The sequence below is a fragment of the Ranitomeya imitator genome, chromosome 8, assembly GCF_032444005.1.
Source record: "Ranitomeya imitator isolate aRanImi1 chromosome 8, aRanImi1.pri, whole genome shotgun sequence".
Taxonomy (NCBI): domain Eukaryota; kingdom Metazoa; phylum Chordata; class Amphibia; order Anura; family Dendrobatidae; genus Ranitomeya; species Ranitomeya imitator.
The window spans coordinates 53,227,381-53,241,916 of NC_091289.1; the positions used below are offsets into that span (position 1 = coordinate 53,227,381).

Genomic DNA, 14,536 nt, shown 5'->3' on the forward strand with positions numbered 1-14,536 from the left:
TTGACCAAGAAGGAGAGTGATGGGGTGCTACACCAGATGACCTGGCCTCCACAGTCACCAGACCTGAACCCAATCAAGATGGTTTGGGGTGAGCTGGACCGCAGAGTGAAGGCAAAAGGGCCAACAAGTGCTAAGTATCTCTGGGAACTCCTTCAAGATTGTTGGAAGATCATTCCCGGTGACTACCTCTTGAAGCTCATCAAGAGTGTGCAAAGCAGTCATCATTGCAAAAGGTGGCTACTTTGAAGAACCTAGAATATAAGACATATTTTAAATTGTTCAACAATTTTTTGTTAAGTATATAATTCCACATGTGTTAATTCATAGTTTTGATGCATTCAGTGTGAATGTACAATTTTCATAGTCATGAAAATACAGAAAAATCTTTGAATGAGAAGGTGTGTCCAAACTTTTGGTCTGTACTGTACATACATACACACACATACAATGCCCTCTTTTATGTACAGCACCGTCTTTTACATATTGGGTCTTTGGCGCTATACACAATAAGTGAATACGCTATATACTAAGGTACTGTGCTATATATAATAAGTGAGTACACTATGTACTAAGAGACTGTGCTGTACATAATATGGCTAAATCCCTGTATGTGTGCAGTGTCTGTGTGCTGTCTGCTTTTACAAATGCATTGACCATGTCCTATTCTGATCCTCAAATTGGATCAGAACAAAACATTCTCTGGTCCTCACTGATCTCATTCTCAGAGCCGTGATTTTCACAGATGTGTGAATGGACCCATAAAACTCTGAGTCAGTGTGCCGTCTTTTAAAAAAAATCTGGCAGCATACGGACATTTCACACAAATGTGAAAATGTAGAATAAGGGATTTTACAGATAATATCACTCTAAGTCATACAGAACAGATATAAATAATATTTACATCCAGGCACTTACCACTGATGTCTCATCTGATTAGAATTGTTTTCTCCTGTTTTTTCTCCATCTGGTCAGACCTTCATGTCGACATATCCCAGCCACATCTCATCTTGTCACAATGATCTTCGCAGCCCTGAAAAAACTGAGGTCACATACATTGTATACATACATGTGTCTCCCTCGCACTGCGCCCCTGACTACAGATATATACCGCATCATTAATATACTATTAGAAAGACATCAATCAAAATATAAAAGTGATAAGCAGCACTGTGTCCCCATTAACTATAATCTCTGACTCCCAATAATATAAACTACCATAAACTCGAGTATAAGCCGATATTTTCAGCCCACTTTTTTGGGCTGAAAGTCCCCCTCTCGGCTTATACTCGAGTCATACCCGGGGGTCGGCAGGTGAGGGGGAACGGGGGCTGTCTGATTATACTCACCTACTCCTGGCGCGGTCCCTGGCTTCCCCGGCAGCGTCTTCCTGTACTGAGCGGTCACATGGTACCGCTCATTACAGTAATGAATATGCGGCTCCACCTCCCATAGAGGTGGAGCCGCATATTCATTACTGTACTGAGCGGTAAAGGTGACCGCTCAGTACAGGAAGAAGCTGTGGCGTCGGGGAAGCAGGGACTGCACAGTGCCAGGAGCAGGTAAGTATAATGGGGAGGGGAGCACTGCGCTGCGCGATACTCACCTGCTCTTCGTTCTGGCGCCGCTCCATCTTCAGCAGTGGCGCTCAGGTCAGAGGGCGCGGTGACGTAGTTAGTGTGCACCCTCTGCTGAACGTCAGTGTGGAAGATGGAGCTGCGCCGGAACGATCAGCACGTGAATATTGAAAGTGCCGGGGGCCTGAGCGACAGAGAGGTGAGTATGTGATTTTTTTTTTTATCACAGCAAATGGGGCAAGTGTCTGTATGGAGCATCTATGGGGCCATAACGTTTGTGCAGCACTATAAGGGGCCATAATGTTTGTGCAGCACTATATGGGGCCATAATGTTTGTGCAGCACTATATGGGGGCCATAATGTTTGTGCAGCACTATATGGGGCCATAACGTTTGTGCAGCACTATATGGGGCCATAATGTTTGTGCAGCACTATATGGGGCCATAACGTTTGTGCAGCACTATAAGGGGCCATAACGTTTGTGCAGCACTATAAGGGGCCATAACGTTTGTGCAGCATTATATGGGGCCATAACGTTTGTGCAGCACTATAAGGGGCCATAACGTTTGTGCAGCACTATAAGGGGCCATAACATTTGTGCAGCATTATATGGGGCCATAACGTTTGTGCAGCACTATAAGGGGCCAGAGGGCGCGGTGACGTAGTTAGTGCGCACCCTCTGCTGAACGTCAGTGTGGAAGATGGAGCTGCGCCGGAACGATCAGCACGTGAATATTGACAGTGCCGGGGGCCTGAGCGACGGAGTATGTGATTTTTTTTTTTTATCACAGCAAATGGGGCAAGTGTCTGTATGGAGCATCTATGGGGCCATAACGTTTGTGCAGTACTATAAGGGGCCATAACGTTTGTGCAGCATTATATGGGGCCATAACTTTTGTGCAGCACTATATGGGGCCATAACGTTTGTGCAGCACTATAAGGGGCCATAACTTTTGTGCAGCACTGTATGGGGCCATAACGTTTGTGCAGCACTATAAGGGGCCATAACGTTTGTGCAGCATTATATGGGGCCATAACGTTTGTGCAGCACTATATGGGGCCATAACGTTTGTGCAGCACTATAAGGGGCCATAACGTTTGTGCAGCACTATATGGGGCCATAATGTTTGTGCAGCACTATAAGGGGCCATAACGTTTGTGCAGCATTATATGGGGCCATAACGTTTGTGCAGCACTATATGGGGCCATAATGTTTGTGCAGCATTATATGGGGCCATAATGTTTGTGCAGCACTATATGGGGCCATAACGTTTGTGCAGCACTATAAGGGGCCATAACTTTTGTGCAGCATTATATGGGGCCATAATGTTTGTGCAGCACTATATGGGGCCATAATGTTTGTGCAGCACTATAAGGGGCCATAACTTTTGTGCAGCACTGTATGGGGCCATAATGTTTGTGCAGCACTATAAGGGGCCATAACGTTTGTGCAGCACTATATGGGGCCATAACATTTGTGCAGCACTATATGGGGCAAGTGTCTGTATGGGGCCATAATCAATGTTTGTGCAGCACTATATGGGGCAAATATCTTTATGGAGCATCTTATGGGGCCATAATCAGCATTTGCGCAGCATTATATTGGGCAAATATGTGTATGGAGGATCTTATGGGGCCATTATTAACCTTTATGCAGGATTATATGGGGCATATTTTAATATGGAGCATCTTATGGGGCCATCATGAACTGTATGGAGCATTATATGGGGCTCCTGATTCAATATGGATATTCAAAAACACTTAACCTACTGATGTCTCAATTAATTTTACTTTTATTGGTATCTATTTTTACTTTTGACATTTACTAGTAGCTGCTGCATCTCCCACCCTAGGATTATACTCGAGTCATTAAGTTTTCCCAGTTTTTTTGTGGCAAGATTAGGGGGGTCGGCTTATACTCGAGCATATACGGTATTCATTCTGTGACTCTCCCCAATTAACTGTAAGGCTATGTGCACATGGAAAATATGCAAGGTTTTACAGTTCAAGCAAAGTGAGTGAGATCCCTGAAGTCACATGTACACGCTGCTTATTTTTTCTTTGCAGATTTGAAGCAGATTAAAATCTGCATAATGTCAATTCTTGCAGAGTATTTCACCCCTACTGATGAGTAGAGGAAAATACGTAACAAAAGCATGGCAAAAAATAAATATTTTACGCAACCTTCTTCCTGCCAACACATTAGGATATGCTGCAGAATATTCTCCTGCAAATCCTGAACGTGTGCACATACCCTTAGTCCTGTCCTGTGCCCCCCCATTCATAAGGGTATGTGCACACGTTGCGGATTCTCTGCGGATCCGCAGTGTTTTTTGAGGTGCAGAAACGCTGCAGATCCGCAATTGATTTACAGTACAATGTAAATCAATGAGGAAAAAAATATGCTGTGCACACTTTGAGGAAAATCCGATGCGGTTTAAAAGAAGTAGCATGTCACTTCTTTTTTGTGAATCTGCAGCGTTTTTGTACCCGTTCCATTATAGAAAACCGCAGGGGTAAAAAACGCAGCAAATCTGCAAGAAAACCGCAGCAAAAACGCACAAAAAACGCGAAAAATCCGCAGGTGTGTTTTCTGCCAGGAGAGGCAGAATCCGCACCAGAAATTCCTAAGCCTAATCCGCAATGTGTGCACATAGCCTTAGTCCTTGATAGAATCATAATGAATTTGGGGGTGGGAGAAGACGCCATCAGGTACTGAGCATCCTCCGCCACCTCCCAATTCATTACAAGTCCCTGATAGTGTCTTCTCCCACCTTTCAATTCATTATAAAGGGTCCAATGCGCCTTATCAGCTCCACTCTCATTCCTCAATAAATTTTAAGTCCTTGATAGTGTCATAATGAATTGTAAGATGGTGGTGGACGCTATCAGGGCTGATCACTTTCCTCCACCACCTAATTCATTTTACATCCATATCTAACGTCCTCCTCCCCTGTTTATAAGTCCAATATAAGTCCCCCTAATTCCCCACCCCATCTTTGTTTTCCCCCACCACCCCTCAGTGCCCTCTCCCACCACACCTTAGTGTCTTCTCCACCAGCCTCATTACTGTTCTCCCCAACTACACCTCAGTGTCCTCACCACCTCCATCATTTTCCCCACACCTGTGTCCTCCCCACCACCCAGTCATTGTTCTCCCCGACCATACCTGTCCTCACCACCACCTCCATCATTGTTTTCCCCCACACCTCAGTGTCCTCTCCACCACCCTGTCATTGTTCTTCCCCACCATACCTGTGTCCTCTCCACCACCCCGTCATTGTTCTTCCCCACCATACCTCAGTGTCCTCACCACCTCCTCCATCATTGTTCTCCCCCACCATACCTCAGTGTCCTCTCCACCACCCCGTCATTGTTCTTCCCCACCATACCTCAGTGTCCTCACCACCTCCTCCATCATTGTTCTCCCCCACCACACCTCAGTATCCTCTCCACCACCCCGTCATTGTTCTCCTCCACCATACCTCAGTGTCCTCACCACCACATCCATAATTGTTTCCCCCACACATCAGTATCCTCTCCACCAGCCCTATCATTGTTCTCCCCAGTGTATTGGATAAAAAACAAAACACACCACCACTCACCTCTCTGCCATTCCCCACAGCATCGTCGTCAACTTTATCTTGAGTTTTGACACAGTTGTACGCTGCATGCTGATGTCATCAAGCCGCGTGTGCCGGTCTCAGACCAAAAGCATCGGGCAAGAAGATGGAATCCTGCAGCTCCACTGCCATTTTCTCCTGCCTGCTGCATATGATGAGGGCAATCTGGCCATGGACCCCCTGAGCCTCGGGCTCCGAGAAAGACCTCAGATTGACCTCAGTATTAGCCAAGGGCCCACTCCACCTCCGGTCCCCTGTGCAGCTGCATTAGCTGTATGTCCGCCGCTGCCCAGACAGTCGCCACGATGTTGAGATCAGGGCTGTGTGTGGCCATATCATCACTTACAGAACTCTTTATTCTTCTCTCCGCAGTGTTTTTGCACTTTTTCTCCTTCCATTTTTCCAACAGCTATAACTTTTTTTTTCTTTTGATATAGTTGTATGAGGGGTTGGTATTTTGTAGTGGTTTTGAGTGATGCCATTAGTTTCATTTTTAACATTTACTTAAGAAATTGTAAAAAATCCAAGTGTAGAACTTTTGACCCCCCAAAAATGCAATTCCATCTAGTTTTTTTCACAGCGTACATTGTGTGGGTAAATTTACTCAGAATCACGATTCTCCATTAAAGGGCTTTTCTCATCTCCAAGAGCCTATCCCAATATGTAGTAGGTAATCAAGGGGCAATGGGGTCTTATCCGGTAGATTCAATAAGGTTTTACTCAGATTAATAAACTAACCTGTTGTATCCGTTGAGAAAGCATGGAATGTGAGCAGTCATCTGCAGCAGATCCACAGGTCAGCAAGTGACCCTTAGGCCGGGATCACACATGCGAGAAATACGTCCGAGTCTCGCATGGTAATCCCCGGCATTGCCGCTGTCTCTCTGGAGCGGAGCGTGCGGCTGCATAGCAATACATGGAACCTCACGCTCCGCTCCAGAGAGACAGCGGCAATGCCGGGTATTACCATGCGAGACTCGGACGTATTTCTCGCATGTGTGATCCCGGCCTTAGGCCTCAAGGAAAGGGATTGTTGTGGATAATTTTCCGCGCTGCTGAATGAACGGAGACGTATATCCCGATGTGATGAGTTGCATATCGTAGTTACTTACCGATAACGGTATTTCTCTGATCCCATGACGGCACTAACGAGAGAGAGGGATCCGCCCTCAGGGACAGGAAACCCACAGGTTAAAAAGGCGGGACCTCTCCTCCACCTCAGTTGGTTTACAGAGCCTTGCAGGGAATTTCTGCTGTAACTTAATTGGTTATTTTTACACAACAAATCATAACTATATAACTTATATAAGCTCATATATATATATATATATATATATATATTTATTTTTATTTTATTTTTATTTGCACACCTCGTGACTTAAATTATTAGTAGTGTGGACACCCACACGTGAAGGGAGGGAATATACAGGTGCCGTCATGGGATCAGAGAAATACCGTTATCGGTAAGTAACTACGATATTCTCTTACCCCATGACGGCACTAACGAGAGAATTTCAAAGAATGAAAGTTTTAGGGTGGGACTACTGCCTCAAGAACTCTCCTACCAAAAGTTAAGTCTGAGGGAGAAGATAGATTAAGCTGATAGTGCTTGAAGAATGTAGAGGGGGGAAGACCAAGTGGCTGCTCTACATATTTGATCTATTGATGCTCCACCACGTTCAGCCCAAGAGGTTGCCACCGACCTGGTTGAATGGGCCTTAATTGTGTTCGGAGCTTGTTCTCCGGAAGAGGTATATGACATCTTGATGGCATCTCTTACCCACCTTGCCAACGTGGCTTTCGATGCCTTGTGACCCTTATTTGGTCCCTGAAAGCAGACAAACAGAGCCCTCCCTTTCCTACACTCCCTTGTGGCTGACAGATAGTGTGTTAGACATCTCTTTACGTCTAGTGTGTGTAGAGCCTCCTCTTTTTTGTTTTTTGGATTGGGGCAAAAAGATGGTAACGCTATCTCTTGAGATCTGTGGAATTTTGACGCCACTTTGGGAAGGTAAGAAGGGTCAGTTTTAAGGATTACTCTGTCATCTAATATTTGGGTTAGAGGTGGGTAAGCTGATAAGGCCTGCAGATCACTAATCCTGCGAGTTGAGGTTAGGGCCACCAATAAACAGGTTTTCCAAGATATTATTTTCAGTGAAGCCTGAGATAAAGGTTCGAACGGTGCCTTAGTTAGTGCTGAAAGGACTAAGTTCAGATCCCAGGGAGGAGCGGTGAGATGTATAACTGATCTGGACCTAGTAGATGCTCTAATAAATCTTTTTACCCAGTGATTCCCCGCCAGATCCTGGTTGTAAAGGGCACCCAATGCTGCAATTTGAACTTTCAGAGTGTTTGTTGCTAGGCCTTTCTCTAATCCTTTTTGAAGAAATTCTAAAATTTCCTGAATTGGCATCTGATTTGATAGGATAACCCCTGACGTGGAGACGAACTTTTTCCAGACTTTGCCGTAGGCTCTGGTAGTTATAGGTTTTCTACTGGCCAGCAGGGTAGAAATTAGATTTGAAGAAAATCCCTTTTTTGTTAACAGTTCCCTTTCAAAAGCCAGGCCGTCATGTGCAAACTTTTTATTTGTGGGTGATTCACTGGCCCTTGATGCAGAAGGTCTGGGATATCTGGGAGTACCCATGGATCCGCTATGGACATTAGGCGTAGCCATGGGAACCATACTCTTTTCGGCCAGAACGGAGCTATCACTTTGGCTCTGTCTTCCCTGATTTTCTTCAAGACTAAGGGAATTAGAGCTATCGGAGGAAACACATAAGCTAGATGGAATTTCCATGGAATTAACAACGCGTCTATAGCCACTGGACTCCCCCGAGGATCTATCGAGCAGAATGCCTCCGTTTTCCGATTTTGATGGTTTGCAAATAGATCTATATCCGGGGCCCCCCAAAGATCCACTATGCGTTTGAATATTTTTGTATTTAACTCCCATTCCCCCTGTTTTAATTGGGTTCTTCTTAGAAAATCTGCAGTTTGATTTTCTGACCCTTTTATGTGAAGGGCTGTCAGGGTCGGACAAGTTGGCTTCTGCTTGCGACATGATGAAATTTGTCACTTTCATTAGGGATTGAGACCTCTTCCCTCCCTGATAATTTAAATATGCTACTACCACCCTGTTGTCCGTCAGTACTCTCACGTGGTGGGAACGGAGGGATGTTAAAAAATGATTGATGGCATACTGAACTGCTAAAAGCTCTTTCATGTTCGAAGTAAGGTCTTTTTCTTCCCCTGACCAAGGACCTTGGGCAATTTGCCTGTTTAGGTGGGCCCCCCACCCCCAAGGACTTGCGTCTGTGGTCAGGATTATCGAGACCGGCCACACCCATGGAACCCCCCTCCTGAGATTGGATGGATTTGTCCACCAGCTTAAGGAAGTTTTTGTTCGAGAGGATATTTTTAATTGCGTCTCTAAATTTCCTCCTGCGTGGGATACTGCTTCCAGTATTTCCCACTGGAGATCTCTCAAGTGGCTCTGAGCCCACTGGACCGCTGGGATACAAGATGTCATTGACCCCAGTATGGACATGGCTTTCCTTAGAGTGATCAGAGGAGAAACACTCAACTGATTCACTAGATGTATCATATTGGATACTTTCTCTTCTGGTAGACGACACTCTTGCTTTGTTGAGTCTATTACTATCCCTAAGTACAGCTGCACTTGAGACGGGATAAGCCTGGACTTTTCCAGGTTCAGAAACCATCCTAGATTCGATAGGGCTACCATCACTCTGTCTAGTTGCTGGCTGCAATGAAGAGAGGAACTGCCCATCACTAGTAGGTCGTCCAGATAAGGCACAATCAATATGTTTTGTTCCCTTATATGGGCCATTACTTCCGCCATTAATTTTGTAAATACCCTTGGGGCAATGGCTAGACCAAACGGAAGAGCTCTGTATTGGTAATGTTTTAATCTCCCTTGTATCATCACTGCCAGTCTGAGGTACTTTCGGAACTCCGGATGTATTGGCACATGATAATACGCGTCTTTTAAGTCTATTACAGTCATGAAACAAGACGGGATAAGGGATCTGACACATGATTTTATTGTTTCCATTTTGAATTTCTCTATCACCAGGTATTTGTTTAGTTGTTTCAAATTTATTATCACCCTGAAAGTTCCGTCCGGCTTCGTTCGAAGAAAAAGTGGAGAATAAAATCCCCTCGTCTCTTCCTGTCGTGGAACTTCCTGTAAGACTTTCTTTTCCAGAAGACTGAGAACTTCCCTCTGGATACTCAGTTGCTCGATCTCCGACTTTCTTTGTGGTGTAACCACAAACTGACTGTGTGGCATTGTGTGAAAAGCTGGTTTTAGGCCCGTCTTTATAATGTTTAAAGTCCAGGCACTTCCAGAAATTTTTTCCCAGGTTTGAAGAAAGTGAGTCAGTCTCCCTCCTACCTGGGGCGCACCCTCATTGTGGCTGTTTTTTATTATCCGGTTTGTTAAACATAAACCCTCCTTTTTTGAATTTTCTGTCTTCCCACCCCTCCTTTTGGTTTTTTGGGGGGCGTCTTTGTGTGAACCTTCTCCCTCGAAAGGGCCGCCTGTAAGACTGATTTGGGAATCCTGGAAAGGCTTTCTTTTTATCCACCGCTTTTTCGAGGACATCGTCTAGGGTGGGACCGAACAAATATTCACCTTCACACGGTATGGAACACAACTTGGCTTTAGTTTGCAGATCCCCCGGCCAGCACTTCAGCCATAATGCTCTCCTAGCCGCATTTGAGAAAGAAGCTGATCTTGCCGTCAGCCTAACTGAGTCTATTGAGACATCTGCTAGATACGCAGCGGCACCTCTCATTGCTGACACTGAGTCCAGTATAGACTCTCTCGGGGTTTTATTTTTTAATTGAGTTTCTAAATGATCTAGCCAGACCATCGGAGCTCTTGCTGTACAAGTAGCAGCTATACCGGGTTTTAGCCCCCCGCTGGCGGCCTCCCAGGACCCCTTTAGAAAGACATCGGCTTTTTTATCCATAGGATCCTTGAGGGTTCCCATGTCCTCAAAAGGCAGAGCGAATTTTTTGGAGGTTTTCGCAATGGCGACGTCTAATTTTGGCGCCTTTCCCCATGATGCGCAGGCTGGGTCGTCAAATGGGTATTTCCTTTTGGGTGTCAACAGTACTTTTTTGTCTGGTCTTTTCCACTCCTTTTTTATTAGGGCTTGTATTTTTTCGTTTAATGGGAATACTCTGTACTTCTTTTGTTCCAGGCCACTAAACATTAGATCTTGTACGGATTTTTTGGAACGAGTGTCCGCCAGACCCATTGTCGCCCTAACCATTTTTACCAGCGCATCCGTTTCATCTATTGGGAAACAGTTGCGACCGCTTTCTGAAGATGCGGAGGAGGATGCTGAAGCTGTAGAGCTATCTGAATCCTCACTCGTGCTATCTCCCTCGCTGGAGCTGTAATCTGGAGTTTTTTCTTTACGTTTTCTTTTACGTTTTTTTACGCTTTTTAGTGCGTCTGCCACTTGGGTTTTAATTAAGTCTTTTAATTCAGATGTGAAACTCGGCGTCTCCTCATTAATGGTGTTCCTAATACATGACGCACAGAGTTTTTTAACCCACGAATCTGGCAAATCTGCTGAACAAAGTGGGCACACTTTGTTTACTTTTCCCTTGGCATTTCTTTCCCTAGGAAACAATAAACCCCTATTAGAATATACACTTTCACGGAGGTCACTTACCCTCCTAATGTGAGGAAGATACCGGTTGTGGCTTTGAGGATGCCTCCTCCACTTGAACCACCGTCTCCCTCCTGGATCCACCAGAGCCTCTGCTGCGCTGGGATCCTGAGCTGCTGCGCTGGGATCCTGAGCTGCTGCGCTGCGTAGGTTTCCGTGACGAATGGCGCTCCTTCGGATTCTTTGTCACAGGGGCCTGTGAAATTTCTTCCACCGACTGCTCTATTCCACTCATGGCGGTAATCACTGAGCAGCGGTATGCCCCTTTCCTTCCGGATATATACTGACAGAGCGGCGCCAGGTAACTTCCGGTTTACCCAGAGGTACCCTGCGCCGCCCCGGAAGTGACCCCCACGCCTGCGCAGTAAGACGCTGAACCTCGCGCGCGCGCCCATTAGTTACCGGCTCACAGGAGGGACGGAGCTTCCGCAGCCGCTGCTGCTCTGCGATTTGCCGCTTATCGGTGACCGGCGTCACCACCCCCTGTGCGCCTCATGGACCGGCGGAGGAAACCTCCAGGTAGCCGCCGCTACCTATTACCGATCGACTCCTTGAAAGGGGAAGAGGCATGCTGTCTTCTCCTCTTCACTGCCTCCCCTCCGCGCATATGCACGAGGCCCGCCGACCCCGGAACGCGCCTTCAGGGAGGAATCCACCTGAGACCGTGGCAGGGCCCCCCGCTGCCTGAACTCGGCCCGATAGTCCCTGGACTCCTGGATGGTGAGCTGTGGGATCCCCGTCGGGGACAGGAAACCGAACTGAGGTGGAGGAGAGGTCCCGCCTTTTTAACCTGTGGGTTTCCTGTCCCTGAGGGCGGATCCCTCTCTCTCGTTAGTGCCGTCATGGGGTAAGAGAAAGGTAGTGATTTATTCGATGCGTTGGGAAGTACAAAATTACTTCTTCCTCAGGGTATGACCGCATGTGTACAAAAATGACTACTTCCTTATATGACCACAACTGGTCACATCCTGAGGAAGAAGTAATTTTGTACTTCCAAACGCGTTTAATATGTAGCAGGTGAAATAATATTAGCAAATATCTCCAGTTAGAAAGGTATTTGAGTCGCAATGTTTCTTTCCTCATGTGCAGAAATTACAGGACCTCAGGTGTCCATAGTTACGATCACTAGCAACTATCACTATAGCAGTGGTTGTAACCATGGACACCTAAGGTCCTGCAATGCGTGCACATGAGGAAAGAGGCATAGGGAATAAGAACTATACTACATTTCTAATTGGAAGTATTTGCTAATATTATTATTACACCTACTACAAATTGGGAACACCCCTTTATGTTTATGGCAATACCAAACTTTTTTTTTTTTTATTTATTTTTCATTTAAAGGGGTACTTAGAGGAATGTAATAAAAAATAAGTACATTTTACTAAATACCTGTATTTAGCCCAAAAAAAAATTGGGAAAAGGTAATCTTTTGTTAGTGCACTATTAGGATTTTAAGCATGTCAGCTCCCAGCGGTGAGGTTGTAGGGCGGGCTGCGTAAAGACATCTGCTCGAGAGTCGGGTGAGGGCAGCGTCCTGTCAGGTATCATGAACGCTCATTCCTATGTTCATGAAACCTGACAGAACAAGCACAGGAGATAAATGTTGTGTGTCAGCCAGAAAGGCGATCTCGTCAGCCTGGCAGGATTGTTAGTGGTTAGTCCTGAAGAAGGAGTCGGATGGACTCAAGCGCGCTGACAAACCATCTGATCCTGAGATCTTGATTTTTGGATTGCAGAGAAAACCCACCTGCCCTGGTATTCCAAAGAAATGATGTACAATATCCAAAGAATCATACCATAGACTTTACACTGAAGAAAAAAGGGCTCTGTGGGGAAAACCATACTGCGGACAGACTGAGAAAAATAAAATGTGAACCGAACTTCAAATGTTACATAAAAAAAAATAAATCACAATCCAGGGAAAGTCTTAGGGGAAAAAAAGGTAGTGTATTACACCAGGAAAGTGCATGAGTCCTGAAATCTCATGCACGCGCTGCTTATATTTCCTTCCAGATATGAATCTTCAAAGCAGTTTTTCACATCTGCAACACGTGAATTCTGTCAGGGTTTTTGCAGCATTCTTCACCCAATCAAATGAATGGGATGGGTGGAAGGAGGAGGAACACAGGTAAAAACACACTCAGCGGTTTTCCTACCGACACGAATATTTGCAGACTTTTCTGCTGCAAAAATCTAAACATGTGCACATACCCCAAAGCCACCAAGTAGTGATGAGCGAGTATACTCGTTGCTCGGGTGGTCTCCGAGTATTTGTTAGTGCTCAGAAATTTAGTTTTTGTAAATGCAGCTGCATAATTTGCGACTGCTAGACAGCTTGAATACATGTGGGGGTTGCCTGGTTGCTAGGGAATCCCCACATGTACTCAGCCTGGCTAGCAGCAGTAAATCATGCAGCTGCGTCGACAGAAGCTAAATCTCCGAGCAGTCACAAATATCCGGAGACCACCCGAGCAACGAGTATACTCGCTCATCACTATCACCGAGACATGAGAATAGCACCCTATACTATAATGGGAACGAGCTTCATCTGTGAAACAAAACAGAGACACACTGATTTCTGAAGATATTGGGCTGATTCAAGACAGACATTGTTCACACCGGTCTTGGAGAAAGAGTCTGCTGGAGTCAGACACGCCAGATACACGAAGACGCCCACACCATAAATGAAGAGCGTCTGATGAAGGGCGCGAAGCACGGCAGAAATCTTCAGTCAGGGACAGGAGTGAGAGTTCTGGTGAAGGGAACAGCTGATCGTGAGAAATTAAACAAGCTGTGGCTTTCCCCACACCCCTACCATCCATTTTGGCAGAGCTGGGAGGAACTGGTGAGAAAACCCAGAGTTTGGTTGCAGCTCCAAGTTGCGTGAAAGCTTTGGTGAATCGGGCCCATTGGAACGTGTTCACCATAACTGTAGAGTCCAGACTAGGCCCACGCCTTACTAATAACCGATTGTTTTTTGTTTTTTAATAGCAAAAGCTGTGGATAAATCTGGAGTAGTGGAAAATGCAGCTGTGAACTTCAAAACCCTCCTCCAAGCCAGCGGCCTTCAGGCAACCATCGAGAACATCATTCATTCATTCTGCGTGACGAGAGGCAGCGACTAGAAGGAAAGGTCTTCCAATGTTTTATTGACTATAAACCTTGTAGTTGCATCCGCCGTATAAACAATATCCACAAGTCATGCTCTATGTACAGTAAATATGGCACATGGTACATCATCGATCAACACATGGAAAATAAATACAATTGTTAAATACGAAAATGAGAAAATACATAAAAATAAAAATCCAGATCAACTCTCTACATGGTTATCGATGACCAGAGTCAGCAGAACATGGACGCTCCCCAAACACAATTCTGGTAACGGTAATCACATTAGATTTGTTGTTGCTTGTGGGCCAAGTAAATACGGGCAGTGGGGTACATAGAGGGGCTCCGGACCCGGGAGCGGCCCTACAATGGAAAAGTGGACTTCCTCCGGTGTCCTCCCCGGTAAAGCCAATGCACAGACTATGCTTAAAGGAATTTGTCAGCAGTTTCATGCTGCCTAAAAGGGTCCTTAAAGGGGTTGTCCATTGTCGATCTCTAGGTTTGCATTCTTGTA

The 14,536-nt window shown here is 45.6% G+C and overlaps 1 protein-coding gene across 1 annotated transcript in view; it reads left to right on the forward strand.

Annotated features, from left to right (window-relative positions):
• CENPP (centromere protein P) overlaps positions 1–14,233 on the forward strand; it is a 406,761-nt gene extending 392,528 nt beyond the window's left edge. The window contains exon 9 of the mRNA XM_069736923.1: positions 13,903–14,233. Coding sequence (XP_069593024.1) covers positions 13,903–14,036 — 134 coding nt within the window. The 3' untranslated portion in view covers positions 14,037–14,233. The remainder of the gene's footprint in view (positions 1–13,902) is intronic.
• The last annotated feature ends 303 nt before the right edge of the window (positions 14,234–14,536 follow it).